The following is a 26275-nucleotide window of genomic DNA, read 5'->3' on the forward strand; positions in this document are numbered from 1 at the left end:
GATGGAGGCGTTGCCAGAAACTAGTTTCCGCTGTGTTGGTTTTATCTGTGACGTTTAGCCCAAGGGGCTTGTACCAGTTCATACTCTCATATTCTGGGATGTAATAAATAAATTTGTACTATTATCGAAGTATGGATGTGATATTTATGCTGAAATAAGTTATGTATATGATAGCTATTGATCTAGAAAATATCACGAGGATACAACGCGTTTCCAGAAATGAAAACCCGGTCTGTTTCGGATGTGGTTCGGGAGGCGACTCTAACAGCGATTCTGAGGGGCGACCGCAACAATCGTGAGGATGAATCAAGGCAATCGGGTTGCATCCACTGGGAATGCTGTAACAATCATAAGGATAATGACTCATTCTCGCTTGATGATGTGTTGGTGGGAAAATAAAGAAACATCAGAAATTTGCTTCCCATCAAAGGGGATCGACATAACACAATTTATTCTATGTTTTATGTGCAGAAAATCTTAAATTTTTAAAACATCTTGTATGCTCACTTGAACTCATAAGTGTGGCTGTGTGGGTCAAAACTTCCCTTCTCACATCAAATTCCCCAAGCCTACAATCATCCCATGCTGCACGGTGCACCCTGTTCTTCCGAAGCCTAAGTTGTAAGAATTCAGTAGGCCACATACCGACGCATTCCAGAGTTGGGCCAGTTCTAAACCAATCAAGCCCACTAGGCCGCACAAGTCGCGTACGCGGAAGCCGGAGCAGCCGCCAGCGTGCCACGCACGTGCTTCCCTTTCCTTCACCGTCGACCCGTTCCGACCCGCCCGCGTCTTCACTCCCCGTCACTCTCGAACCACCTCGTCGTCGTCCTCCGCCGCAGTCGCCGCCGCCGACGATGCCGCGCAAGGCCTCATCCACATCAGGTCCGTGCTTCCAGCCCTCTTTCGAAACCTCTAAATTCTCATCTCCTGAACTAACCCTTCCCTCCCCCCGCTCCCTAACCCTAACTCCCAGATTCGCGCCTAAAATGGCGCAAGCGGAAGCGCAACTCCAACGCGTCCCCATCCAAGCCCTCCACCTCCTCCGCCGCCGCGGCCGACCACTCCGACGAGTCCGACTCCGCCGCCGCGAACGACGACGAGTACGCCGCTGCGGGGGACGGGGCCGACGACGACGAGGCCCCCGCGGACGCCGCCGCGGCGTCCGAGGACCCCGTGCTCGACCACCGCGAGGCGGAGGTGCTGCCCACGGCCGAGCCCATCTCCGCCTTCCCCGCCGCGAAGCGCCGCGTGGTCAACCGGCCGCACCAGTCCGTCCTCGCCCTGATCGCGGCCGAGCGATCTGCTTATTCCGGCGACATCACTGCTGCGGCGCCGCCGCCGGTGCTAGAGAACATCTCTCACGGGCAGCTGCAGGTGCTCTCTGGGGTGCTTCCGGACCACCCATCCCTCACCACAGACCCCAACAAGACGTCCTTGTATGTGTGCACCCCGCCTCCCCTAATGGAGGGGCATGGCGTGCCCAAGCAGTTCCACGGTCGTCTCCATGTCGTGCCAAAGCACTCAGGTCTGCACTTTCCGTTCGGACGTAAACATGGATTGCTGAGATGTACTAGGAAACAGCTGCGAATTTAAGTACCGATGAATTGGTTTGTCGTTTGTAGATTGGTTCTCCCCCGGGACTGTGCATAGGCTGGAAAGGCAGGTGGTTCCACACTTCTTTACAGGGAAGTCTCCAGGGCACACCCCGGAGAAGTACGCCATGTTAAGGAATAAAGTTATCGCCAAGTACTTGGAGAACCCAGGCAAGAGGCTTGCTTTTGCCGAGTGCCAGGGGCTTGTTGGGAACACAGGTGAACTGTATGATCTGAGTAGGATCGTTAGGTTCTTGGACACTTGGGGGATCATTAATTACCTTGCAGCTGGGTCAGTGCACCGCGGCCTGAGGATGGCAACATCGCTTCTAAGAGAGGAACCATCAGGGGAATTGCAATTGCTCACAGCACCATTGAAATCAATCGATGGTCTGGTTTTGTTTGACCGGCCGAAATGTAGCCTCCAAGCGGAGGACATTTCTTCGATGGCATCATCTTCATCAAATTCGGAGTTGGTGGATTTTGATGCTGCATTTGCAGACTTGGACGGGAAGATTAGGGAGCGTTTGTCTGAAAGCTCTTGCAGTTATTGCTTACAGCCTTTGCCAAGTTTGCATTACCGATCACAAAAGGAGGTGTGCTTCTTTGTACCTTTATTTATATGTTTTCTCATGTATGTCCTGTGTACAAAACCCGTGTCTGTATCTTTGAAGTGCTACTTACATACATTTCCATTGTGCGAACATGCTAAAATATCGTAACTTTCAAAGATTCTGATACTACATCACAGTAAAATGAGGTAGTCATGCTTCACAACTTAGCATGTTCTTGACTAAGCCTTGGTTCAATGTGGAATGAAAGACTATGATTTGTTGCTGAATTCTAAACCTCCATCACTTGTTGTTTCGAGCTTAGTCTGCTTATTAGTGGTTGTTCACATAAGGTTTCTCGAATCTTGGATGCCCGAAATGTGCTCGGAGCCTATATTACTATTTTACTATTTGGCAACTGTAATTTTGGAAAGAACATTTAGAATACTGAATTTTATTTAAGTGTCTAATATTTGTGATGTGATTTTATCTGCTTTAGGTTTACAGTATATCTTTGAACTATTTGATTTGTTTACTTATTTGAATGTCTCATTGTGCTTCCTTAGTTTGTTTTAATTTTGTGGAATAGCAGTTCGTATGCAAATATACCCATCTTATCTTTTTGGCAGAAAGGGTTTACTGATGATGTTTTATTAGAGCCCCAAGAATAAAGGAACTGACTAGAATCGGCATGATCTCTTAACTATTTCTCCTTGTGGACCCCCCCCCCCTTTTATGGCCTTTTAGCCTCTGTACAGTTCTCATACTCTTTGTATATACAATATATATGTACCACAGTATGGGTCTCCCCTACTGTTTATGCTTCACAAAAAAGCAATAACATGTGCTTTTGACTGGCTGAGCAGGCAGATATTGCTCTGTGCTCTGATTGCTTCCATGACGCGAGATATATTACTGGGCATTCTAGCTTAGATTTCCAGAGAGTGGATGGGGATAATGATGGATTGGAAAATGATAGTGATAAATGGACTGATGAAGAAACATTGTTGCTGTTGGAGGGCATTGAGAAGTACAATGACAACTGGGATGACATTGCAGGGCATGTTGGAACAAAATCAAAGGCACAATGTATTTACCATTTTATTCGGCTTCCAGTAGAAGATGGTTTGCTAGAGAATGTTGAGGTATCGAATGGATCCATGCCATTTAGAGCACAAAGCAATGGTTTTCCACATTTAGATTCAAATGGCAGCACTTCAGGTGTAACATCATTAACTTTATCTATCAGCTGAACTCTGTTTTTATATGGCTTGTTCCTTTCTTTCTCTAATGTGGATGATTTGTTCCCTCCTTAGGGATACCAGTTCAAAGTTTTCGACATGGGAACGAGCTTCCATTCATTAATTCTTCTAATCCTGTCATGTCGTTGGTGAGTCCGAACAACCCCTACTCTCCCTTCCCCTCTTTTTTGTTTCTAAAACCAGTGCATGATTTGTTTAGCTGATAAGTGGATCTGATGCCATGGAAACTAGGGTAGCAATAGTGGATAATGTGCTTTAGTATCTACAGTTGCCCGACCTTTGAAATTGATGTGGCGTCTTCTGAGTAAAGTTTATATGCATCTGTATTTTTTTACCAACAGAATATTTGGGGCAATCCTAATTTGCTACATGGGAGATATGCACTTTCGATTCAGAACTGTAGTGTAGGTAACATTTTGGCTGCTGTACAGTAAGATCAAAACCCAGCATATCCTGATATATGAAATTCTTGAAGTAGTTCTCAGGAATCCCCACCATTCTGCCCTCCTATATACTTTCTTCATAACAACGAGAAATAAAATCAGGCTTTGTTCTTTTTGCATATCCCCAATAGTGTCAAGTCTTACTTTTCAGAAATGATGTGTAGGTTGCATTTTTGGCCTCTGCGATAGGACCAAGAGTTGCAGCATCATGCGCACATGCAGCATTATCTTTTTTAACAAGAGATGATGATCCCAGGTTAGCCATCTTACTGAATGCTTTTATTCCAATACATTTGTGAACGCTAAAGCCTTATCACTTCAAATATGCAACATTGTCCTCATACATGAGGTAGAAACTTCTCCATCGTGTATAGTAGCCAGACCTTTCATATGCGTTCTGCTAGTGTTAGGTTCTGAGTCTTCTGACAAATATTTTCCTACATATTGAAGGCTCAGTTCAGAAGGCATGCATGCTGATGGCAGGGGCAATGGTGCAAATCCTATTTTTCACAACCATAATGGTAACTGCTTTTATGTTTTATTCCTGTCACAAACTTACAGTTAGTGCTGTTAGCAAAATTCCTCGAATTTGTTCACAATTAATATTAGAAAATCATCAATTTTTAAACAGGTGCTTCACCAGCCATTTCTCCAGAAAATGTGAAACATGCTGCCATGTGTGGTCTGTCAGCAGCAGCAATGAAGTCTAAACTCTTTGCGGACCAAGAGGAACGTGAAGTCCAAAGACTAGCTGCTACTGTAATAAATCATCAGGTTAGTTTGACCATTGCCACCTAATTTGCATGCACAACTTCCCATTTGTTGTGAGTCAGCGCTGTTGATTTCTACTGAACGAGAGGGCATTTCTGCATACTTGCATGGCCGGTCTTTGTATTGTTGAGTCCCTTGACATCTGACTTACCATTAAATTAAAACTGCGATTAGGTTTAAAAAGTCTGCCTAAGACTTGGTGGATCCTTTGATATTCATATTCTTTCTGTAAAAACTTATCATAGCTCAGAAAAGGCAATATGGCGCCCTGGGACTAAGTTTCGTTTAGTAGCCTAATTTGATAGTAGAAACTAGAGAGTAGTAATGAGCCTTTTGTTGGAGTCAAGTCAGATGAGAGTTCTGAAGAATCCAGCCATGGTAACCCCTGGCCTGTTTATTGCTGGTCTTCAATGATAGTGATGTGGCAAAATGAAAGTAGCCAAAGGGTTAAAATATGGTCAATGAATTGGAAATGATTATTGATATTTGTCAAATCATTGTTTGCATTTACATAACAAGACAAAGGACAGTAGGATTGTAAAAACTTGATAGGTTGAATTTAGTCACAGCACCAAAGGTCCACAAATATATTACCATAGATGGCTTTGTTAACCAAGTACAGTTATAAACCTGCTTTGATCACTGGGAAGTCCAAGTGTTTGTGAAGGTGTTAACATGCACATTCAAAAAATTCTGATACCAGCATGGAGAGTTGTTTTGATACACCATTGTTCACAATTACTTTAGGAGGCTGTTTCCTAAGGATAGCTTTATTGATATTTAAAATTTTGCAATGGGTACTCAATTTACAGTTAAAGAGGTTGGAGTTGAAATTGAAGCAGTTTGCGGAAGTAGAGACTTTGCTCTTGAAGGAATGTGAGCAAGTGGAGAGGGTGAGACAGCGGATTTCAGCTGACCGTGCCCGGATGAGGTCAGCCATGTTGGGTTCTACTGGAATGCCTGGAAGCAGTAGCACCATGCCGTCAAATCCAGTAAGCATGAGCCCCAGACCAGTGGGTGTGCCGGGCTCCATGCCTCAGGCCAGCATGCCAACCGCATACACCAATAACATGCAGGGACATGGTCATCCCCAGATGCCTCAGATGTCATTCATGCATCAGCGGCCGCAGATGCTCTCTTTCGGTCCTCGCCTTCCACTCTCGGCAATCCAGACTCAACCATCACCACAGGCATCAAACATCATGTTCAACTCTGGCATGCCCAGTTCGGTTACTCCTAACCACCATCAGTTGCTGAGATCGTCTTCTGGAAACAATTCTAGTGCAGGATAGGGAATACTTCATAAGAATTTTACTCAGCTTAGTTTCACCAGCTGTAGCGTTATATGATTTATAAACACATCATTGTAATTCATTTAGACAGTGTCCTGTGTTGGTCATATAAGTGTTTATTTATTAGGTCCCGTGACTCCACTGGGCTGCGCCGTTTGTTTGATATTCGCAAGGTTGTTCACGATCACGAAGGTCGTAATGCAAACCAAACTAGTCAGTGCCTTCCCCTCCCCTGGAGGTGCCAAATGTTCGCTCCAGTCAAAATTAATTGATTATTTGGACATGATCTATCTGCAGCGCTCTGCTAATATTTTCTATTGCAATATATATTTATAAAACAACAGTTTGAGATTATAATCTAAATTATGCACGGAACTCGTACACCCAAATTAAATATTTGAAAAGTAATGTATAGTTTTGTTTTAAAATGTTGTATAGTTTTAATTTTAAAATTTTGACCAGTTTCAAATGTCAATGGTTTTTAAAAGGTTGTGGAGGGCGTTATGTGAAACGAGACCCCTAACAGATGAGCAAATACTTCGTGCTCAGCTTGCTGTGAGCAAAGCTGCAAGTTTCACTACTCCGAAGACACAGAGTGGTCGATTCAATATAAAGCTTATCATTACGCTCACCAGGTAAAACGCTAACTAACATAATAACAATGCAAAACTACCAAAATTAAGAATAAAAATCCAAGAAGATAATATTTATGTTCAGGTTTTCTCCACCTCACAAAAATCATTCCTAACAGCTCTCTGCCTTGCCACATCTCCACTCTTTCAATTGTATCCTTCACGTCAAACAGGTGGTGTATGACTCAGAGCGGGCAGGGGGGGACTTCGAGTGTATTGCCGGCCTGGATTGTGCCCCAACCTATGAGACGCCAGTGCTTCTCGATGCGGCGGCTAAGGGCCAGCTTCTCACCCTTGCTGGTGCACACCGGTGCGGTCAGCTGCAGCTTCGCAAGATCATTCCTCACGGCGACAACGCGGGCTCCTGTGGACATCGACCCGATGTTAAGCATCAAGATCTCACCCTTGGCGAGCTTTGAGACCCTGCTTGCCCTTTCTGTTCCACTTGTCCTCACCCCCAGCAGCCTCCTTAGGAGGAAGAAATTCACCTGCAAAACAAGAGTATCAAAATGGCAACATCTGCTTAAACACTAGTGATTCTAACCAGCAAAGGTATCACTGACCTCTAACTCGATGTAAACATCAGGCAATGATCCAACTTCACCAAGAACCTGCCCGACCAGCCTATCAGCACGAGTCAGTGTCGGGTCCATGGTAGTTCCAACTCCAATAAGGCCTCCAGGAACAGCAAACTGGAGTTCGTTCTGCTCAGCATACAGGGAGACAATCCTTGAGTAGATGGGCGTGCATTTAAGTTTGCCATGCTCATCCTTCATCACGATGCCTGGACGAACTTCGATTCTCTGGTTCACCCTCAGGACTCCCTTCACACAGGAATTGAAGACATCATGCACTTCCACAGAACAAGGATACTGTATTTTACATGCACAAACATAGATTTCTGAACGATGGTCATATTTTAACACCAAGAATTACATACCTTGAGGATACTGCCACCAGCTACTCCGCCCTTGATTTCGTCAACCTCTGAACCAGGTTTGTTCACATCAAAAGAACGAATAACAATCATGTTGGGAGGAGAGGTGAAATTCCTCTCAGGGATGGGGATCCTTTTCACGATGTATTCGCAGATAACATCAATGTTGTACTTTAGCTGTGCAGATATTGGCACCACAGGAGCACCTTGAGCTATTGTTCCCTGATAACAAGAATGTAATTATAACAGACTGAATTTCATAAAATACTGGTTGTTATTTCTGAGACAAAGGAGCAGCACTGACCTGTATAAATTTCTGGATTGCTTCATGCTGGTTCATTGCTGCACTTTCCTGGATAAGATCGATCTTGTTCTGCAGAATGATAATATGTTGAAGACGCATAATTTCAACAGCTGCAAGGTGCTCAGATGTCTGGGGTTGTGGGCAGCTCTCATTTGCTGCAATCAGAAGAAGTGCTCCATCCATGATAGCAGCTCCATTAAGCATTGTAGCCATGAGAATGTCATGCCCCTGTTCATGAGATGAATAGATTGCTGAGGAAATCAAAAGAAAACAAGAATCAACATATCCTGAAGCTGGTAAGACACTAACACTAGTCAAATGTTTAATGAAAATTTAACTTGCAAAGTCCTGTTCGTTATTTCCTATCAAATTATATTGATCATCAACATGCCAGTTTGAGGGAAGAACGATTATCATCTACATATTACATCACTTAATGCTGTTGCAGCATGAAGGCAACATCAATGGAGGCAAACAGAAACAATTTTTTGTGCAAAGTTACAAGCATCTACCATAACAAATGATCTGAATCCGTGAATATGAACCATAAGTAGACATGTGAAACAGAATTGATATGAGAAAGGTTTCACCATACTGGGCAGTCAACAAATGAAACATGTCTCAGGAGCTTCATCCTACAGTTTTCAAAACCTGGCACATCACAGAGAGGGCTATCTTCTTTGCCACTGCCATACGCCCTGTATATGTAATAATAAATAACATGGTCACCAGAACCAGATAGCCTTGGCATATGAAATCAAGACAAATAAATGCATTTGGCAACAGATACAAGGTTTATACATCACTAGATAGTACTGAAAAAGCTAACACACACAGCATTATTACAAAGAACAAAAAAAGAATTTTCCAAGGTAGTTACAGGAATCACCACAAGATCACCTCAGGCAAGGTTTCCATCCACTGGGATTTCAGTATAAAATGATTGGTGTTCCTAATTTCTCATTTGCTTGCGAAATATGAAACAACAGTTTAATTCCTGTTTTGTCCAAGCAAGGCACAAAAAAAGATCAAACAGTGCTATCTAGTCACTAGCCAGCGATTGGTAGCAACCAACCAGGCAACCAGTCAACTAAAAAAGTGCAACCGTTGGTTCTACCATTACTTTTAGAGTTAAGAACATTTAAATAGTCTTATACCTGGCTTCTCTGCAATGTAGCATACTAGTGCAAAGAAAATGAAATGGATGCTTCCTAACCTGATCCCACATTCTCAATATAAGTGCAACAATAATGTATATGGAAACACTGTCCTTGAAGACATTCCACAATTATGAGCTGCTGCTAGATGACTTGCATGAGATAAATCTAAGGACAAATATGTTATTAAAAAAAAAGTATGACTGACTTACTTGTAGCACATTGGTCGTGGGCACCTATCATCTTCACATTTATAGATTTTTGCATTAGCATAGCCAAGCTTTATAGTGATATTGCGCTCCAGTTCATTCTTGAAACGAACAGTCTGGAAATCAAAAGAGAAGATCAGCAAACTTGAACACAATTTGAAATAATTTATCTTCAGAAATAGAATCAAACATAACGTATTACAGAACTTGTAAAAGGAACAAAGAGAAAAAGCATATGACGAACTGATGATGTCATTATCGATATTACCTGTACACCTGATATTGCTTTGACAACAGTAGACTTCCCATGGGCCACGTGCCCAATGGTACCTGTACATTCCAAAAGAGATTTTCTTTAGAATATACACATAAACTTACGGCATTACTGCAGGAGTTTTTACCTTCACGCATGCACATAGCCACATAAGATTAAAGACAGAAAAGCAAGATGTTATATGGAAATCAAGACAAATTATATGGCCCAATCAATATTCTGTTGGCATATGTAATCTACTATTGCAGATTCGTAGTAGTCAGAAACAACATTTTTCATCCCCTTTTATTCAAAGAAAGAATCAAGGCTAACCAATCGCAGTATAGAAAGTTAGGATTTCCTCCATGATTTCTCAAATATATGAAAAGGCAGCAGAAAATTTTTAATTTGGGCACTATTTTCAATGTAAAACTTCTCATTCTATGAATAAACTTCAAAACATATAAAAAAAGGTGTACATTGTGCTGGCTTCCTAATTTAATACTCCCTCCATTTCAAATTTTAGGTCGTTTTGGCTTTTCTAGGTTCATAGATTTTGCTAGAATCTAGACATAGCGTATATCTAGGTGCATAACAAAAGCTATGAACCTTGAAAAGCCAAAACAACCTATAATTTGGAATGGAGGGAGTACATCTAAAACCAAGTAATATAAATGTATTGCACAAATAAAATACCAGCACAGGCAGAAATTTACATCATTATCATGTACCCCCCCCCCCCCCCCCCCAAAGTTTGGGCTTGAACAAGACAAAATGTGACAAAATGTTACCATTAAAGGAAAACTGCCATAGAAATGCAAGAAATATCATCTTTTTTATAGGTTTGACCCTAGCTGTTAATGAAAGTTTGTGGGTCCTAAGCAAGGTGAGGTGGTCTAGTTCAATTCAACACATGACATTTTGCTGGCTTCCTAAATTTATGCATCTCAAATCTAAAACTAAATAAACACAAATTTATCATACAAATAAAATTCCACTAAGACCCAAGACCACCTGCTTTATTCTAGGTCCTAAATTATGTATAGATACAATAAACTGATAGACCCTTTCGAACTCCCTAAAGGCTAGCACACCTAAAGCTGACAAGCTGAGCAATCCAAATTTTACAAAACCGGATCTATCAGCCAAAGAAATGCAAGGAACATTATCTTTTCTTATAGGTTTGTTCCAGCAGTTCATGGAGGTATGTAGGTCATAATAACTCATAAGCAAGGTGAGAAGGTTTAGTCAGTACAAACCATCCCGTGACCACAGATTCTAAGATTCATTGGCAAGTTTACTCACAGGAGTACTATGTTGAGGACTTATAGGCAGATACCAGTACTGCAATACTAATGTCAATACAGGCACACGAAGAAAAAGTCAAGACATTGCTAGAAAAAACTGCATAAGCCATACCGATGTTGATCGTCGCCTGGCGTGAAATCACCTCTGGCGATAGAGGGTGCAGCGTGGCGACGTCGAGCCTGCTCAGATCCTGCTCCATCAATCCTCGGCGTGCCATCTTCAGTTCTGTTTGAGTAACACTGGGGCCTAAAACTGGAATGAAAAAAAATTCAGTTCTCTGTGAACGAGAAACAAGCGTGGTTTGGGGGAACAGAGCTACAGCCTGCAATGTGCCAGTAAAGAACATATGCCATAAATTACCGCTCTAGCCACAACAGTGCCCTAACTATAACAACAACAACAACAACAACAACAACAAACAACATCATGGTCTATTGATCAGTATCATCACCACCCAACCAATTCTAAACTACACCGCGTCGCCTTTACAGCTCCCAGTCTCCCACAAATCCACCATTACTGCAAGGACACACCTCTCCCCGTCCCAATATCAAATCAGATCAGATCGAAACGGAACGGAGCGAACGAAATTCCCCGTCCATGGACCGCAATAAGGAACCAAAACCCTACGCCGCCGCCGCCGCCGCCGACGACGACGACGACCACGACAACGACGACGAAACCCTAGCTGTCGCAGTCGCGGCGGCGCGGGCCCCGTGGGAGGGCGAGGGTGGTGTGCTGGCTCACCTGGGGCGGGCGCGCGGACAGGGCGGTTCAGCGACGGTGGCGCGGCGAGTCGGGCGCAAGCAAACAAATGTAACTACCCCTAGCTCACCGGCGAGATCAATCGGGAGCGTGAGCACACAGCAGAGAATCAGCGACGAAGATTGATCTCAGAGGGCAGACTGATTTCGACTGGAGCCTCAGTTCAAAGTTTCTGAATCCAAGATAATGGTAAGTCTGAAACGATTCGTAGGGATGGAATTCGGATCCGGATGCGAATAGCACTTTTTACCGCATTTTAGACACAATACAAATACGAATTTGGATGTTCTCAAATATGAATACAAAACGGATGTCTCGGATTCGAATATCCATCGAATATTTACTCCGTATGAAGATAATATTTACCTATTTTATTTGTTGATGGTTTTTAATTACAAAATCTTTCTACAAGTAGAGACTAAAATACGAGTACCTAACTAGTGCAAATAAAGGTCGTTCATGAAAATGTTACATTAATTAATAATTATTTGAAATAGTGCACTTTATGAAAAAATAATACATGGATAAATATATATTTCAATAAATATAAACATTTATCAATGAATAATAAAAATTGTATAAAAATATTTTTATTAATAAATACATAAACTAGAGTATTTAAAATTAAATTTAATATTCACATATATTTATTATTAAATTTAATGACATTGGTCACTAAAATTAGAGATGAATTTTAAATAGTTTTATGGTACAATATTAGTAAATAAAATTAAATCATTAATTATTAGTTATAAAGATAAATTTTGAATAGTTTCAATGATCTATTATCATTATTAATATTCAAAGTAACATCATTTATCATTAGCTATAGAGATAACTAATAGTTTCATATGGTCGCATACGGATAGTGTCGGATATTGTCGAATACGAACGTGGAATCGGATAGAGAAAATCAGGAAAAACGAATTCGGATATATCCATTTCAGTACCACATTAAATTTGGATACGAATACGGATATCTATATTTGTCATTTTAGCGGATACGGATTCGGATATCCATTTCCACATTTCCATCCCTAATGGGTACGCCTGATTGATAGCTACCAAATTTTGCCCCCATATCTCCCATTTATCATACCAAAATTTTGGCAAGTTTTTGCCTAACTTTTGGCTTGCCATGCTAGAATTTTGACATCAAACCAATCAGGCCCTTAAGCCCAAGTGCGCTGGCCACGCAGGGCTCACCTGTCATCGACTATTACAAATACATTTTCATGTTTACGTCTTCATTCATCCTTGGCGCCTTCATCTTCTGGTGCCTCGTCCTGTGGTTTGCCTGTCGCCTCTGCTGAGGTGGTGACAGCTCCCCATCTGAAGAGTCCCCAAGCAAGGGTTGAAGGAAACTTGGCGCGAAGTCTATTATCATCTTCCCAGGTTGTAGCTTCAGCCGGCAAATTTGTCCATTTCACTCGGACTTTGACCACACCATTGTTGCCTTTCTTTACCAATCGCCTTTCAAGAATAGATTCAGGCTCTACATTTTCCTTCTCTGGATCCAACACTTTTGGCAGGGTATGATATACTGGAGTATAGTTTGGAGTAAATGGTTTGAGCTGAGAGACATGGAAAACTGGATATACCTTTGCATATGTTGGAAGTTCTAGCTTATATGCTGCTTTGCCAATACGTTCTAGTACTGTGTAAGGTCCATAATACTTCAGTCCCAGCTTTGGAGATGGTCGATTGACCACCGAGTGCTGAGCATATGGCTGCAGTTTCAAGACCACCTATTCACCTATCTGAAATTCTCTATCTAGCCTGTGCTTATCAACTTGTGTCTTGATCTAGTTTTGTGCTGCTAGCAAATGTGTGCGCAGCATTTCATTGTAGGCTTCACGTTCTTGTGCCCATTCAGTCACCGTTGAGTTTGTTGTCTCACGACTAGGAGGTGCTGCAATGGGGTTTGGGTCGTACCCATAAACTGCTTTGAAGGGTGAACACTGCAGAGATGAGTGATAAGTAGTGTTGTACCACAATTCAGCTTGTGCTAACCATTTCTTCCATCTTCTTGGAGCTTGATAGACTGCACATCGCAAAAACATCTCCAAACATTGGTTTACCCTTTCACTCTGACCATCAGTTTGTGGATGGTATGTTGTACTCATGTTGAGAGTAATGTCCATCAATTTCAGGAGCTCAGTCCAAAAATGACTAGTGAAAACCTTATCTCTGTCGGAGACAATTGACTTTGGCAGGCCATGAAGCTTCATCACATTGTCAAAGACAGTTTGAGCTACAGTCTGGGCAATGAATGGGTGATGTAAGGGAATGAAATGTGCATACTTGGAGAACCGATCCACTACCACTAAAATTGTATCATATCCTTCAGATTTGGGTAAACCCTCTATGAAATCCATTGTTATGTCTTGCCATGCACCCTTGGGAATGGGTAGTGGTTGTAGCAGGCCATCTGGATTAGTATTTTCATGCTTTGCTTGTTGGCACACTTGGCACTGTTTGACAAACATTTCTATATCCTGTTTTTGCCCTTTCTAGCAGAAGTGTTTCTTGAGTCTCATATATGTGCCTTGAATGCCAGAATGTCACCCCCCCCCCCCTCCCACCCAGGCTGAAGAATGAAACACTGTTATGAGCTTAGTTTTGATAGCAGAATTGTTACCCACCCAGATTTGATGCCCTTTCCTTAATAAGCCTTGTTGTAATGAGTAGCCTTGCTCATCAGGACTGGTGACTGCTAGTTGTTGCAGTAACTTTTGAGCCTCCATATCTGTTACATAGGAATTAGTGACTTCCTGTATCCATAGGGGCTTGGTCTCTGACATCATCTCAGTATTCAACAGATGACCAACTCTGGATAATGCATCAACTACCATGTTCTGCTTGCCCTGCTTATACAATATCTTGAACTGTAAACCCATCAAACGAGTCATAGCCTTCTTTTGCATTTCTGACTTTAAATGCTATTCTCCCAAATAACATAAACTTTTATGATCAGTTTTGATAATGAACTCCTTCTGCAGGTAAGATCTCCTTTTTTCTACTGCCATGATTAGTGCCAAAAATTCCTTCTCCTAGATGGAAAGATGTTGTTTCTGTGACAATGATTTGCTTAGATATGCCACTGGCTTGCCTTGCTGCATTAGTACTGCCCCAATTCCTGTGTCACAGGAATCAATCTCTAGAATAAACTACTGTGAGAAGTCTGGCAGTGCTAAAATAGGTGTATTCGACATGGCCAACTTCAATTGCTCAAAAGCCTTCTGTGCTACAGCATCCCAGTAGAACTGTGTCTTCTTCACTAGATTTGTCAGTGCTTTTGCAATGATGCCATATTGTTGGACAAACTTCCTATAATATCTAGTGAGACCTAGAAAACCTCTTAGTTCCGTTGTAGTTCATGGTATTGGCCACCTTTGCATAGCTTCTGTTTTAGATGGATCTGTAGCTACTCCTTGACCAGAGATAATATGACACAGATACTTAAGTTGATCTTTAGCGAAAGAACACTTGGACAATTTCAAGTAGAACCGATGCTCTCTTAGCAAGGTCAACACAACTCTTAAATGAATGGTGTGAGATTGCAAATCCCTGCTGTATATGAGGATGTCATCCAAGAATACCAGAGCAAACTTTTTGCGATAAGGCTTTAGTATGGAATTCATGAGACACTGAAAAGTTGCTGGAGCATTAGTTAATCTAAAAGGTATGACTCTGAATTGGTAGTGACCATGATGGGTCTTGAAAGTTGTTTTGTGCTCATCCTCCTCTTTCATTCTCACCTGATGGTACCCTACCTTCATGTCCAAGGTTGTGAAGTATGTTGCTCCAGCTAATTCATCCAATATTTTATCTACTATAGGAATTGGAAATTTGTTTTTGACTATTAATGAGTTTAGTTTCTTGTAGTCCACACAAAATCTCCATGAACTGTCTTTCTTCTGGACCAGTAGGACTGGAGATGCAAATGGACTTGTACTAGGTGTGATAAGTCCTGCTTCCAATAATTCTTGGACTTGCTTTCTGTTGGCGCCAAAAATCGGCCGACGATCCTCAGCGTCGGACACACGACCCGGGAGAATCTGCTTAACTTCTGCTCAGGTTATCACCCTAGTGCGTTTCGCGCGACGTGCCAGTCAATCTGACCTGTTAATTGACAAGGAAACAAAAGTATTAAATTCCAGGGGCCTCGATCGGCTAAAGTTCCAATCTATCTTTGAAAGCGTATCAGTGAATCGGCTGATTTGCTGTAGAGGTGACCAACTATAAAACAGTCGATACCACGTAGCGATTGTAAAGAAAACTACTAGAGCAGACTAAACAACGCTAGAGAAGAAACACTTGGACAGATCTAATCGGCTGTGTTATAACAAAGAATAAAAGCAATAAAAGCCGACAGTTCATATCTCAAGCTGGATAACTTGTGATAAAAACTAAAATAACAGCTACGATTCTAGTTGATATCGATAACTGGTGAATAAATCTAAACGAAACAACAGCGATGCGCCCGAAGTTAAAGCTTAGATATTACTCGATAAGCGGAACTTACAGAATCGGCCGGAGATCGTGTCGATGCAGTCCTGCCAAACCGTACGAACTCGTGAAAGAAATAGTATTTTGGCGAAGTCGCCGACTTGAAATTAAAGTACGAGGAAAATGTAGATTTGTTGTATTGATTGATGTGTTGTTTTTACAAGCCTCACGAGGCAACTATTTATAGCCTAGTACAACTGATTTCCTAACCGACTAGGATCTATCTCTAGTTTTAAACAGTATCAAATATTTACAATCAAGACTTGTATTAGAGTCGGTTATTATCCTCTCACGGGCCAATCTCTTTTTTTAGCAGATCTTTATCTTGGCCCACCTTAAGCCCAATTTGGCAAAGCCACTTTGACTCCCAATCGGCCAGCCTCTTCTTCCGCCAATCAGCCGAAACACTGTGGCCTCAATCGGTCGATTCCTAACTGTAGCTTCTAGCCCGCCGCGTCGGCCCCCTTTCTCCTCCTTTGACGCCGATTCCAAACACGTGTCAAAATACAGCGTCAACACTTTCCAATTTCATCTTTGTGATTGGGTGAATATCGACAAGTCTTAGAATTTACTGGTCTTGATTTAGGTAGTAGTGGGATGGCATGATCATAAGCTCTTTGTGGTGGAAGTGTTTTTTGAGTGGAAAAGACATCTTTGAACTCATGGAGTAGTTCTTGGATGGATGGCTGTATTTTCTGTTTGGTGTATGCCTCCATTATCTTCACTACTGCACAGGCCCAAATGTTGTTGCCCTGAGCCCATTTCACCAATTGATTGGCAGACATTTCTTGCAGAGCTAATTCTCTCGGTGTGAGCACCCCTTGAATCTTCACTGGTTTCCCATTTTCTTCAAAGGCAATTGTTTTGTTTGCCCAGTGGCAGTCCATTGGACTTCTTGATTTCAATCAACCATAACCACGAATTGCATCATATATGTTCAGATCAATGACTCTCATATCAATTTGGAATGTATATCCTTGGATCCACCATGTAAGCTTTGGCACATAGGTACTCATCAATTGTAATATTCCTAAAAATTAGAATATTAAAATGAGTGGGTTTTCGAAAAATTTAAAACCTTTTGTATTTGCATTGTGTGCTCTTTTGCAAATTAAGCCAAATGCTACTCTTATCTAATTCCCTAAGAATTAAATCCTAAATTAATTTCAAAATTATTGAGTGGTTGTGATTTGGTTCTTTTTGGTATTTATTTGGCTCTCAAATATGAGTGTGTTTGAATTTTGGACCCGATCCAAAATTCAAACTGAATGAAAACCTAAATCTAAAAGAATAAAAAGATAGACCAACTAACCCAACCCAGGCCACAAGACTGGCCCGCTAGTCGAGCTGGCTTGGCCTATCACCCTCTCTCCCGCAACGGCCCAGTAGGCCGGCCCAACTGCTCAGCCCAGCTGCCAGGCCGCCTCGCCGCTGTCCCTCTCACCCTCTTGCCACCTCCCTCTCTCACGCCTATGCCGCACGACGCCTGTCACTCTGGCGCCCGCACCGCGTGCCTTCCCCGCTACGCGCCAGCGGGAGGAGCGTCCCGCGCGTGCAACCCCACAAACCTAGCCCGAGCGCGCCCGTGACCCCCTCTAGAAGCCTCCGCACCAGGGGAAACCCCCCATTTTCCCTCGAGGCACCGATGCGCACCACGCGCATGTCGGAGTTTTATACCAGCAACCTACCCAGGGGGTACCCGAGTGAAGCGTCACCACATAAGCAGAGACTAAATGTGATACGAGTATCAGTCCCCGGAGGCTGATAACACATTTATTAAACAGATGGTTCATAAACTGTACAACTCCCGAGAGAGCGGGCGTGAAAGCCACACCGAAGCGACAAGTAAAAAAACAATGGCAACGACCCAAGCTACTGTCCAGATGAACCCTAGACAACACTCGGGACTACATGCCAGCGGAAGCATCCTTGCAAAGGCCCAACACCACAAGCAACGTTGGGTGCGGAAGCGACCACCTACTCGATGTCCTCATCAATGAAATCCGGGTATTCCTTTGAAGCAACAAAAAAAGGGTAAATATAAAAGTACTCAACAAGTCCAACCACACCCACGGAGGGGGGAAAAACAAGAATATGCACCAGTCATAACAAGGATAATGCTAAGGTTTATTTGCAATAAAGCTAGGTTTTTAACACATGCAAGGGTTCACTTTCAAAAAGGGTTTTCACGAAGCATTTATTTAGTAACCGAGTAATTGACTGGGGGTTAATCCTACATGAAGGATCCAAATTTTAATGCTATCGGACTCCCCATCCGCGGTAGCTCACGGCACAACTGCCGGACACTTCCAAAATCCAACACACGCCATGAAAATTATCCATCTCCCAAAAGCTAGTTATGTGCCCAAATCGTAACTCGTTCAATATCGTGGACACAGCTATTCGAATAGGTTTTAACTCTATAGAGGTGTACACTTTACCCACAAGTAGGGTACTGCAGCACGATCACCTTAGTGTCAGCGCGGATCCTAGCAAAGCCATTACCCACCTTAGCTAAGACCTGATGAGCCAACATGGAAGTAACCAAAGGGTTGATGACCTACCAATGAGGTCTTAACCAGGACCCAAACCACACATGCTTACTCCTGCTCTATGGTCTCCCGTTGCTCACCAGCTCTCCTGATGGCTAACAGACTAGCTAGTGGGATTTATGCAAAGCCTTTGCCGCATACAAACGTCGAGTGGTTTTACGATAAATTGGGTTAGGCAAGATGACACATCAACTCGGTTCTTAACCAAGACAAGATGGATATCTCCCAACCTACTCAACCACTAAGGTACCAGCCCAACTTGGCATTTCACATAAGAAACACCCATCCGTCTCATCTAAGAATTTTCTTCCTTTTACTTCCTGAAACCCATTTATCTCCTTTAAAAACACTCACACCTTTACTCTTTGATAAAACACATTGTAGTCATAATTGAATTGTAATAAAATGAGTAACAAGGTCCTAAGCATTCTAGCAGTAACTATCATCCAAATAGAGCATATCATATTTAGAGATAATTCTAGGTCATCAAGGAATGTTCATAGCAATCAAGGGGTGGCTATCCAACTGGGTTTTAAGCAGTGAAACCATATGCAATTTATGAAAATGGCCAATAGGTTGTGTCTGTAAAACTTGGATAAAATATGCATCAAAGGGTGACATTGGACTTGCCATCCTCAAAGTCTTCCGGGAGTTCCTGCTCGCGGTATGGGTCCTTGGGCTCTAGCTTGCGGTACTGGCATTCAAGCTCCTTTTTGAGCTCCTCCTCGATCACTCCACGATCTAGGGTACACACGAGCGAGCACACAATAAATAAAAGAAAATAGAGTTTTACCCGTTGAGCTCGGAGAGAGAATGAACCCAAAAATAGAGGAAGGAAGAGTGTTTTCAGGGGATTAGTAGATGACTCGGCGGGAATATGTTTAGGAATGTTGTGGTTGAATTTGGGGTTCATAGGAGGAAATTTGGCGCATAAAATGACGAGGTAAAGGCGGTTTAGGGGCTAAAATAGAGGATCAGGGGCTTCTTTGTAAGAAAACTTTGAGAGAGGGAGGGGCTCGGGTGTAAAAGAAAAAAAAGGGGAGGGGCTTAAATTGAAAAGGGCCAAATCTCCTTCTTCCTCTTCAAAATAGAGAGGAAGGGTGGAGGGGAGGTGGTGGTCGGTAGTGGCTCGCCAGCTGCGGGGCCAGGCAGCGGGGGAGGGACAGGAGAGTGAGGGGCTCCATTTTACCCCTCACCTTGGGCGGTGGCAACGGGGAAGGGGTGGCAGAGAGCGGTGTATGGGAGGCGGCTCGCGCAGCATGAGGCGGTGGTGGCGCGGCGTTCTAGAGAGGAGGTGGAGGTGGTGGTGGAGCTGGGTGGTGTTGGGGTGGCGTTGATGCCTTTTATAGGCCGGAGAGGAACGGGGGAGGACGACGGCGGCGGTAGGGGCCCAGGGGTGACGCCGGCGAGCGGCGGGCGGCGACCAGCGGGAAATGCGCGGCCGGGCGTGGCGTGCGGTGTGTCGTTACGCGGGTTGTGCAGGTGGGGTCCGAGGACGCGCGCTGGGTGGCGACGCATGGGAGGCTGGCGGGCGCGGCTTGTAGGGGCGGGGCTGGGGGATCGTGTGCGGGGGCGAACACGCGAGAGAGGGGGGCCTAGGGGTGCGGCGGGCGCAACCTGGCGCCGGGCGGGCGCGCGAGGAGGGAGGAACGTGCGGCGCGTGCGGGGCCTGAGGCAGGGGTGCGCACAGGAGCGTGCATGGCGTGTGCGAGGGGTGGGGCGAGTGCAAGGGCAGGGCCGGGCATTAGGAGCGTGCGCGGGAGAGTGCGGAGGCGGGGCCGAGCGCGGGTGCGCGTAGGGCAAGCGCGTGGCGCTGCGCGGGGCCTAGGGCGGGGGCAGGGCGCTAGGCGAGCGGGTGAGCGGGGCGCTGTGGGGGAGGCAGGCGCGCGACTAGGGAAGAAAGGGAAAAAGAGAAGAAGGAAAAAGGAAAGAGGAAAAGGAAAGGGAAAAAAGAAGGAAGAAAGGAGGGAGAAAAAGAAAAGGTAAAAAGGAAAATGGGTAAAAAGAAAAGGAGTTAAGGTAAAAAGGATTGGAGTAAAAGATAGAATTTAAATTGTGTGAAAAGTTAAAGAGATAAAGAGGGAGACGGCGGGAATTGCGGAAGCGGTCGGTTGTCAGCTTTGGGTGCAGGGATGGCGAAATCGCCGAGAAGATGGAATTTGGGAGCTCAAGCGGTTAAAAGACTGAAAAAGATTTTTAGCGAGTGATTTAATTTGGTGAATTTTTAGGACGTTACACCGAGGTAGTAGATTGATTGGTAGGGAATCGCCGGACCTGGAACTCGAAGTTAAAAGCGAGGACACAAGACACGGATTTATATAGGTTCAGGCTGCCAGAGTAGCGTAATACCCTACGTCTTGTTCGAGGTGTTGTATATTGCGCCCTCTTTGTCGGATTCAACTTGGACAGGGACTCATGGCTTAGGTGGATGGAATTGCCCGTGATCCAATTGTTTTCCCAAGCTTCTCGACTTTGCTTTGAATTGGAACTCGGTGACTTAGCTTCTCGTCAAGTAGATTGATTTTGTTACCTACTTGTGGACTAGCTACAAACCCCTAGCTAGTCCACCTTACTATCCATATACATACTTTTGAGTTATGGATGGGCATATACCATGGATTTGGTGATGCGATTCCTTCTACACTCTCGTGTGTGTTTTGGGTGAGTGTGATCCCTTGACGTGTTTTGGCGGGAGTGAGCCACGGCTGCTACTGAGGAGTGCCTTGCTAGGAGAGAGCTTTCTAATCTCTCTCCACCCCCCGTGCCTGTGGCGGGTACCTTATTTGTTACTGAGGAGCAGGTGACGTACTTGTACGTTGTAGGTGCTTCGGCACATACTTTGGAGGAGTGCTCGCTCTCAGCCCCTAAGGACCGAGTCAGTTTACCACCAGTCACAGTATCTATTTATGTACATACCGTTCGCTCACGTTATGGGCGGGGTTCGATCTGAGACTAGTAGTGGATGGTGCTCAGCCTGCATGCGGATCAAGGTGATCGGTGTAAGCAGACAAGGCGTTGACCTGCTCTGACCAAACTGTGCCCCGATGTGGGTAGGTTTCACAGCTTTGAGGTTTTCAACTGATGACGACGTGCTCTGCAGTTAAAGACATTACCAAACTTGAGGAAGTAGGAGAGTGCTATCCACTTACTAGGGCTCTAGCCGTTAGGTGTGGTTTGGACGACTAGCTATCGTTTAGGCTCCATCTAGGCGGGTACAGTTGTACAACCTCTACAGAGTGTCTAAAGCTACAGCTATAGTCTGTGTTCACTGGTTATGGATAGTATTATTGACTACCGCTATTTCTGACTAGACTTATATTACTCTTCTATATCCCCTCTTTTAGAGATAGGCTGGCGTTTGCCGTTGAGATGTGAGAGGATGGGAGCTCTCACATCGCCTAGTGTGATTGGGTGCTGGATTCTTAGGTGAAGGATTAGGTGATTTGTAACGACTTCCTTGACTTGAGGTGTGGACCTCGGAGATGATATTGCTTTGATGCATCCTTGGTTCCTGCTACTGTTGTTGCATAACCTTCTACAACCATATATAGGTTTATCCATGCATATAATATATTTTCCCTCATTTCCTTGGTTTGCTACTATTAGGAGTTGACATGGCCTACCCGCTTCTTGGGTAGATGGTGGCTTTTCAAGGTCAGAGCCCGACTACAACTTCGACAATGATGGATGGGAAGACTAGGGTTGGTCCCTCGCTCAAGTTGCCTTTGGAGATGGAGTTCACCGCGCTACATGTTTCCACTGCGTAGATGTTTTACCTTTCATGATTCAGTCCTGGTGGACTTGTACCGGCATGTGCCAAAGTGATGTACTCGACATTTATAATATTATTACTCTGTTGCTACTCTATATTTTTGTGTTGTATGGATTTGTATTATCTGAGGAAGGTGCGTAGGGTTGGATTCTCAGAAATTGGAATTCTGGTCTGTTTCATCAATACTGACCCATCTGCCACTTTAACTTTTGCAGGAGGTGGAAGGGGTGTTATTCCAGCCTTGGCCACAAAAGATGAACTGACAAAACTGTTGGAACTTCCAGAATCCATCAAAGTTAACATAACCTTGTTCTTGACAAGTGCTCTCATTCTGATTGTGTCTTCACTTGCATTACTGGAAATTGCATTTATGGAGAGATGACACAATTCCTCAGCAAAAGCATCTTCCTGCTCCAGTTGCAACAGAATATCATCTGTAAGGTCCATCTTTAGCTCTTCCATAGTCAACTGGTGTACTTGTCTTTTGGCCCTTTTTTGACAAATTTCAATGTGAGCTGGTGTAAAAGGTTCACTGCAGTAATAGCATAAGTTGTTAGCTCTTTTGTAGTCCCTTAGCTTGTCTTGCTTTCCACAAATCACCTTCTTGTTGATGCTGTTTGCTCTCTTTAAAGGAAGATTGAAAGCTTTTCCAATAAGCTGGCTTGGAAGGTTTAAATTTGGCCATAGGCACCATTTCTTCTTGTATAGATGCTAGATGTACAGCTTCTTCAAGCTTGTCAGGGTCTTGTGAATGTACAACCCCTCTGATCTCTTCTTTCAAACCTCTCATAAAATGTTGCACAAAAAATGTTTCATCTAGAGCTGTGTTATATGCATGTGTAGTTGGTATTTAGCATCCAGAAATTCTTGATAGAATTCTTGTACAGACCCTTTTTGTTTCAATGCCATCATGACATTCATTGCCTTCTTGTAATCATAGGTTCCAAATTGCACCTCAACAGCTGCAGTAAATTGCTCCCAATTACCCCAGCCCGTGTTGTAGCTTGTACACTTGCAGCCACTTAGATGCATTATCATCAAAGGCAACAATGGATGCAGTCACCCAGAGAAACTTGGGAATGTTGTAGATTGTGAAGTAATTGACTGCTTTATCAATCCATATCCTTGGATGAGACCCATCAAATTTTGGAAAAGGCATTTTAGGAATTGCAAAGTTGTGCCCTGGGGACCACTGCTGTGACCCCCACCTCTATGTCTGAACGAGTGTTGCTGGTTTCCAACTTCATGATCTACAGTAGAATGCTCATTGTGGGTGAAAAAGTTTTTACGTTGTTTTGAAATCTTGGATTTGGGGCTGCCCTCTTCGTCATAAGCTGGTTCTTTGGACCTATCCAACCTCAATTGAGCCACTGCCTGGCCAGTCTCTGCGATTTGCTGTGACAGAGTCAACTGATCCCTCACTGTTTGATCGGCCACTTGAGAATTCAGATCCAATTGCGCCTTCATCCCAACTTGATTGGTGTTAATAGCTGATACCTTGGCGAACAGAAGGTCCAAGCTCTGCTGGAGATGCTCCCAGTGCTCGTCATCCAACGCACCGTTGATATCCATCTCGTCCAGAATTAGATAAGTCTGCACCGACAGCTTGGTTGGAGCCATTGGGTGCGATTCCGAGTCTTTCCAATCTTGTCGTGTGTTGATCTACCGCCGCCTGCGCCGCCACAACCCGCTACCTCGCCGCCGTCCACTACCGCCAACTGCTTGATTCGGCTCACCACACGTAGGTGTGCCAAAATGAGATCTCGACCCATGTGATGCGGATTTGGTTTCGGAATTGTACACAGAGACTTGCTCTGCAACCCTCACCAAAGAGCACCACCTGTCATCACCACCGCGGAATCGAACTTGACCACCGGCGCCCGGAATTTTACACAGACTTGCTCTGCAACTCTAGCATGTGTCGAACGACCGCCATATTTGTGGGGAAAATTGGGTTGTTCTTCGCGGATCCGGATGAAACGAGGGATTTTAAGTGGGTGAGCAACAACCTCGCGTCACCTCGCCGATGGGACTAAATCCGGAAGATTGGCTCTGTATCGTGGACTACGCTCGCCAACACAGACCGATAGAATTGGGCGAATGAACAGAAGTCCAATGAACTATCTCTGATACCACTGTAACTACCCCTAGCTCACCGGCGAGATCAATCAGGAGCGTGAGCACACAACAGAGAATCAGCAATGAAGATTGATCTCAGAGGGCAGGCTGATTTCGCCTGGAGCCTCAGTTCAAGGTTTCTGAATTCAAGATAATGATAAGTCTGAAACGATGCAGCCATGGGTACTTAAGCCCAGGCACACCGGCCACGCAGGGCCCACGTGTCATCTACTATTACAAATATGTTTTCATATTTACATCTTCATTCATCCTTAGCGCCTTCGTCTTCTTGTGCCCTGTCCTGTGGTTTACCTGTCGCCTTTGCTGACGTGGTGACATCAAACTGGCCCAATCCAATATTTTCTAGTTTTATACATGCCTAAAAAAATTGATGTGCTCAAGGTGGATGGAGTTCCGTTTCAATCTCGTAGGCTGTGGTTTATAATTTGCTATAAAAAAAGAAAGCCACTGCAAAACGGATTACGAGCCGGTTTTGCGTCCATACTCGAGAGTCGAGACTGACTCTACCCCGGGCGGCTCGATTTATAACTCGACACGACCTCCCAACATCTGAAGCAATTTTCTTTACCCACCTAAACCCATAGCGTGTGCCGACTGGAGCATAGTCCTAAATTATGTGGCAAGAAGAAAACAGATACGCGTCGCCATGGCTACCGTGCGCAAGGCGCCTGCCGCCGACCGAACCGCCGCCGCGGGGAGAACGTCAACGGCGTTGATCGTGCTCGGGCTCTGCGTAGGCTTGGTAATCTCTCCGATCCGTTCCTCCAATTAGATCCTGGGGTCATAGCACAAGAAATCTGTTCGAATTTTTTTAATGGTTGGTTTACATTGCTTATACATAAGCAAATAAGTTGCTTATTTGTAGTTGCTTATGCATAAGCCAAAGATGTTTGGTTTGAGTTGCTAAACTGCATTGAATGAGGTTGCTTTTGACATGTTTGCCCCTAATAATTGAGAGAGAGAAAGGGGGAGTCACCCAGCCATAAATGAGGGCAGGGGGGTAAAGAGTGCCTTTTAGCTAATAAGCAGCCCCATAAGCAACCCAATAAGCAAGAGTGTTTGGCCCCATAAGCAACCCAATAAGCAAGAGTGTTTGGTTGCATAAGTAAATAAGTTGCTTATTTTTAATTACTTATGCATAAGCAACTCAAACCAAACACCCTCTGAATCCTTTTCATCCGCCGTGATCTGATATGTTCCGATAGCCTTGGCACAGGTCTTTTGGGCTTCCGTTGCTGCTCTGATGTTCCCTGATCTTATCGGAACCCAGCTCAGCAAGGCGATTGCAGGTTATCGTTATTGATGTTACCCTGTTGGTGCTTCTCCTACGGCTTGTGGTGCTTGTTTTTACATATGTCCGGCTGAACGAGGGAGGCTCCATCAGCAGATTCGAGAAGATTATCTTTTCTCTTTTCTTTCTCTCCGAGGCATAGTTAGTTAGTTCGTTCGTTCGTTCGAGCTACACATTTTAGATTACGGATAAAAAACATCCGGCCTTCCTCATTCACAAGTGAACGATTACAGCCCACACAACATTTAAATTGGTACTCAGACCACCTCACATTCTAAAGCAAAGACAAGATATATCACTTCATCAGGTCATACGGACTGAAAACAAACTAAAATTGAAGCCTGTTACTTGAAGCCTGTTACTGAATTTCCATCCGAAGTTGTTGAAGATCTCCATGACTGTGCTCTCTAACTTGCGGCAGTTGTCCTTCAAAGTCTTTTTCTCTTCCTCTTTAGATAGCAGCGACCAACATCTTGTCCAGTATGTCGCTCTGAAGATGACCTGCATAAAGGAGATAGGATTGGTTCTTT

General features: G+C 44.0%; 3 protein-coding genes across 3 annotated transcripts; 1 reads left to right on the top strand and 2 right to left on the bottom strand.

Moving 5' to 3' along the window:
- Positions 1–727: 727 nt before the first annotated feature.
- On the top strand, positions 728–6040 carry LOC117867012 (SWI/SNF complex subunit SWI3C homolog). The gene is made up of 9 exons (XM_034751322.2): positions 728–885; positions 977–1528; positions 1626–2191; positions 3013–3367; positions 3463–3536; positions 4016–4107; positions 4302–4372; positions 4483–4625; positions 5435–6040. Exons 1-9 carry the CDS (start codon positions 858–860, stop codon positions 5912–5914), a joined length of 2361 nt encoding a protein of 786 aa, XP_034607213.1. The 5' UTR covers positions 728–857; the 3' UTR covers positions 5915–6040.
- Positions 6041–6510: 470 nt separating this feature from the next.
- LOC117867013 (eukaryotic translation initiation factor 2 subunit gamma) lies at positions 6511–11685 on the bottom strand. The gene is made up of 9 exons (XM_034751323.2): positions 11462–11685; positions 10826–10966; positions 9422–9483; positions 9157–9269; positions 8383–8485; positions 7788–8015; positions 7487–7705; positions 7110–7370; positions 6511–7034 (listed from the first exon to the last, which is right to left on the bottom strand). Exons 2-9 carry the CDS (start codon positions 10929–10931, stop codon positions 6732–6734), a joined length of 1395 nt encoding a protein of 464 aa, XP_034607214.1. The 5' UTR covers positions 10932–10966; positions 11462–11685; the 3' UTR covers positions 6511–6731.
- Positions 11686–12726: 1041 nt separating this feature from the next.
- LOC140220186 (uncharacterized) lies at positions 12727–13857 on the bottom strand. The gene is made up of 3 exons (XM_072290218.1): positions 13561–13857; positions 13360–13440; positions 12727–13209 (listed from the first exon to the last, which is right to left on the bottom strand). Exons 1-3 carry the CDS (start codon positions 13855–13857, stop codon positions 12727–12729), a joined length of 861 nt encoding a protein of 286 aa, XP_072146319.1.
- Between the last annotated feature and the right edge of the window lie 12418 nt (positions 13858–26275).

The sequence above is a fragment of the Setaria viridis genome, chromosome 8 (genome assembly GCF_005286985.2).
Source record: "Setaria viridis chromosome 8, Setaria_viridis_v4.0, whole genome shotgun sequence".
Lineage (NCBI taxonomy): Eukaryota > Viridiplantae > Streptophyta > Magnoliopsida > Poales > Poaceae > Setaria > Setaria viridis.

Coding starts and splice junctions, on each gene's coding strand:
- LOC117867012 (XM_034751322.2), top strand. CDS start 858: ATGCCGCGCAAGGCCTCATCCACATCAG. Junction 3,537..4,015: donor CTAATCCTGTCATGTCGTTG/GTGAGTCCGAAC, acceptor AATGATGTGTAG/GTTGCATTTTTGGCCTCTGC. Junction 4,373..4,482: donor TATTTTTCACAACCATAATG/GTAACTGCTTTT, acceptor ATTTTTAAACAG/GTGCTTCACCAGCCATTTCT.
- LOC140220186 (XM_072290218.1), bottom strand. CDS start 13,857: ATGGATTTCATAGAGGGTTTACCCAAATCTGAAGGATATGATACAATT. Junction 13,441..13,560: donor CTGATGGTCAGAGTGAAAGG/GTAAACCAATGT, acceptor TCATCTCTGCAG/TGTTCACCCTTCAAAGCAGT. Junction 13,210..13,359: donor GTGAGACAACAAACTCAACG/GTGACTGAATGG, acceptor TTGAAACTGCAG/CCATATGCTCAGCACTCGGT.
- LOC117867013 (XM_034751323.2), bottom strand. CDS start 10,931: ATGGCACGCCGAGGATTGATGGAGCAGGATCTGAGCAGGCTCGACGTC. Junction 8,486..9,156: donor CCACGACCAATGTGCTACAA/GTAAGTCAGTCA, acceptor TTACATATACAG/GGCGTATGGCAGTGGCAAAG. Junction 8,016..8,382: donor TTTCATTTGTTGACTGCCCA/GTATGGTGAAAC, acceptor TCTCATGAACAG/GGGCATGACATTCTCATGGC.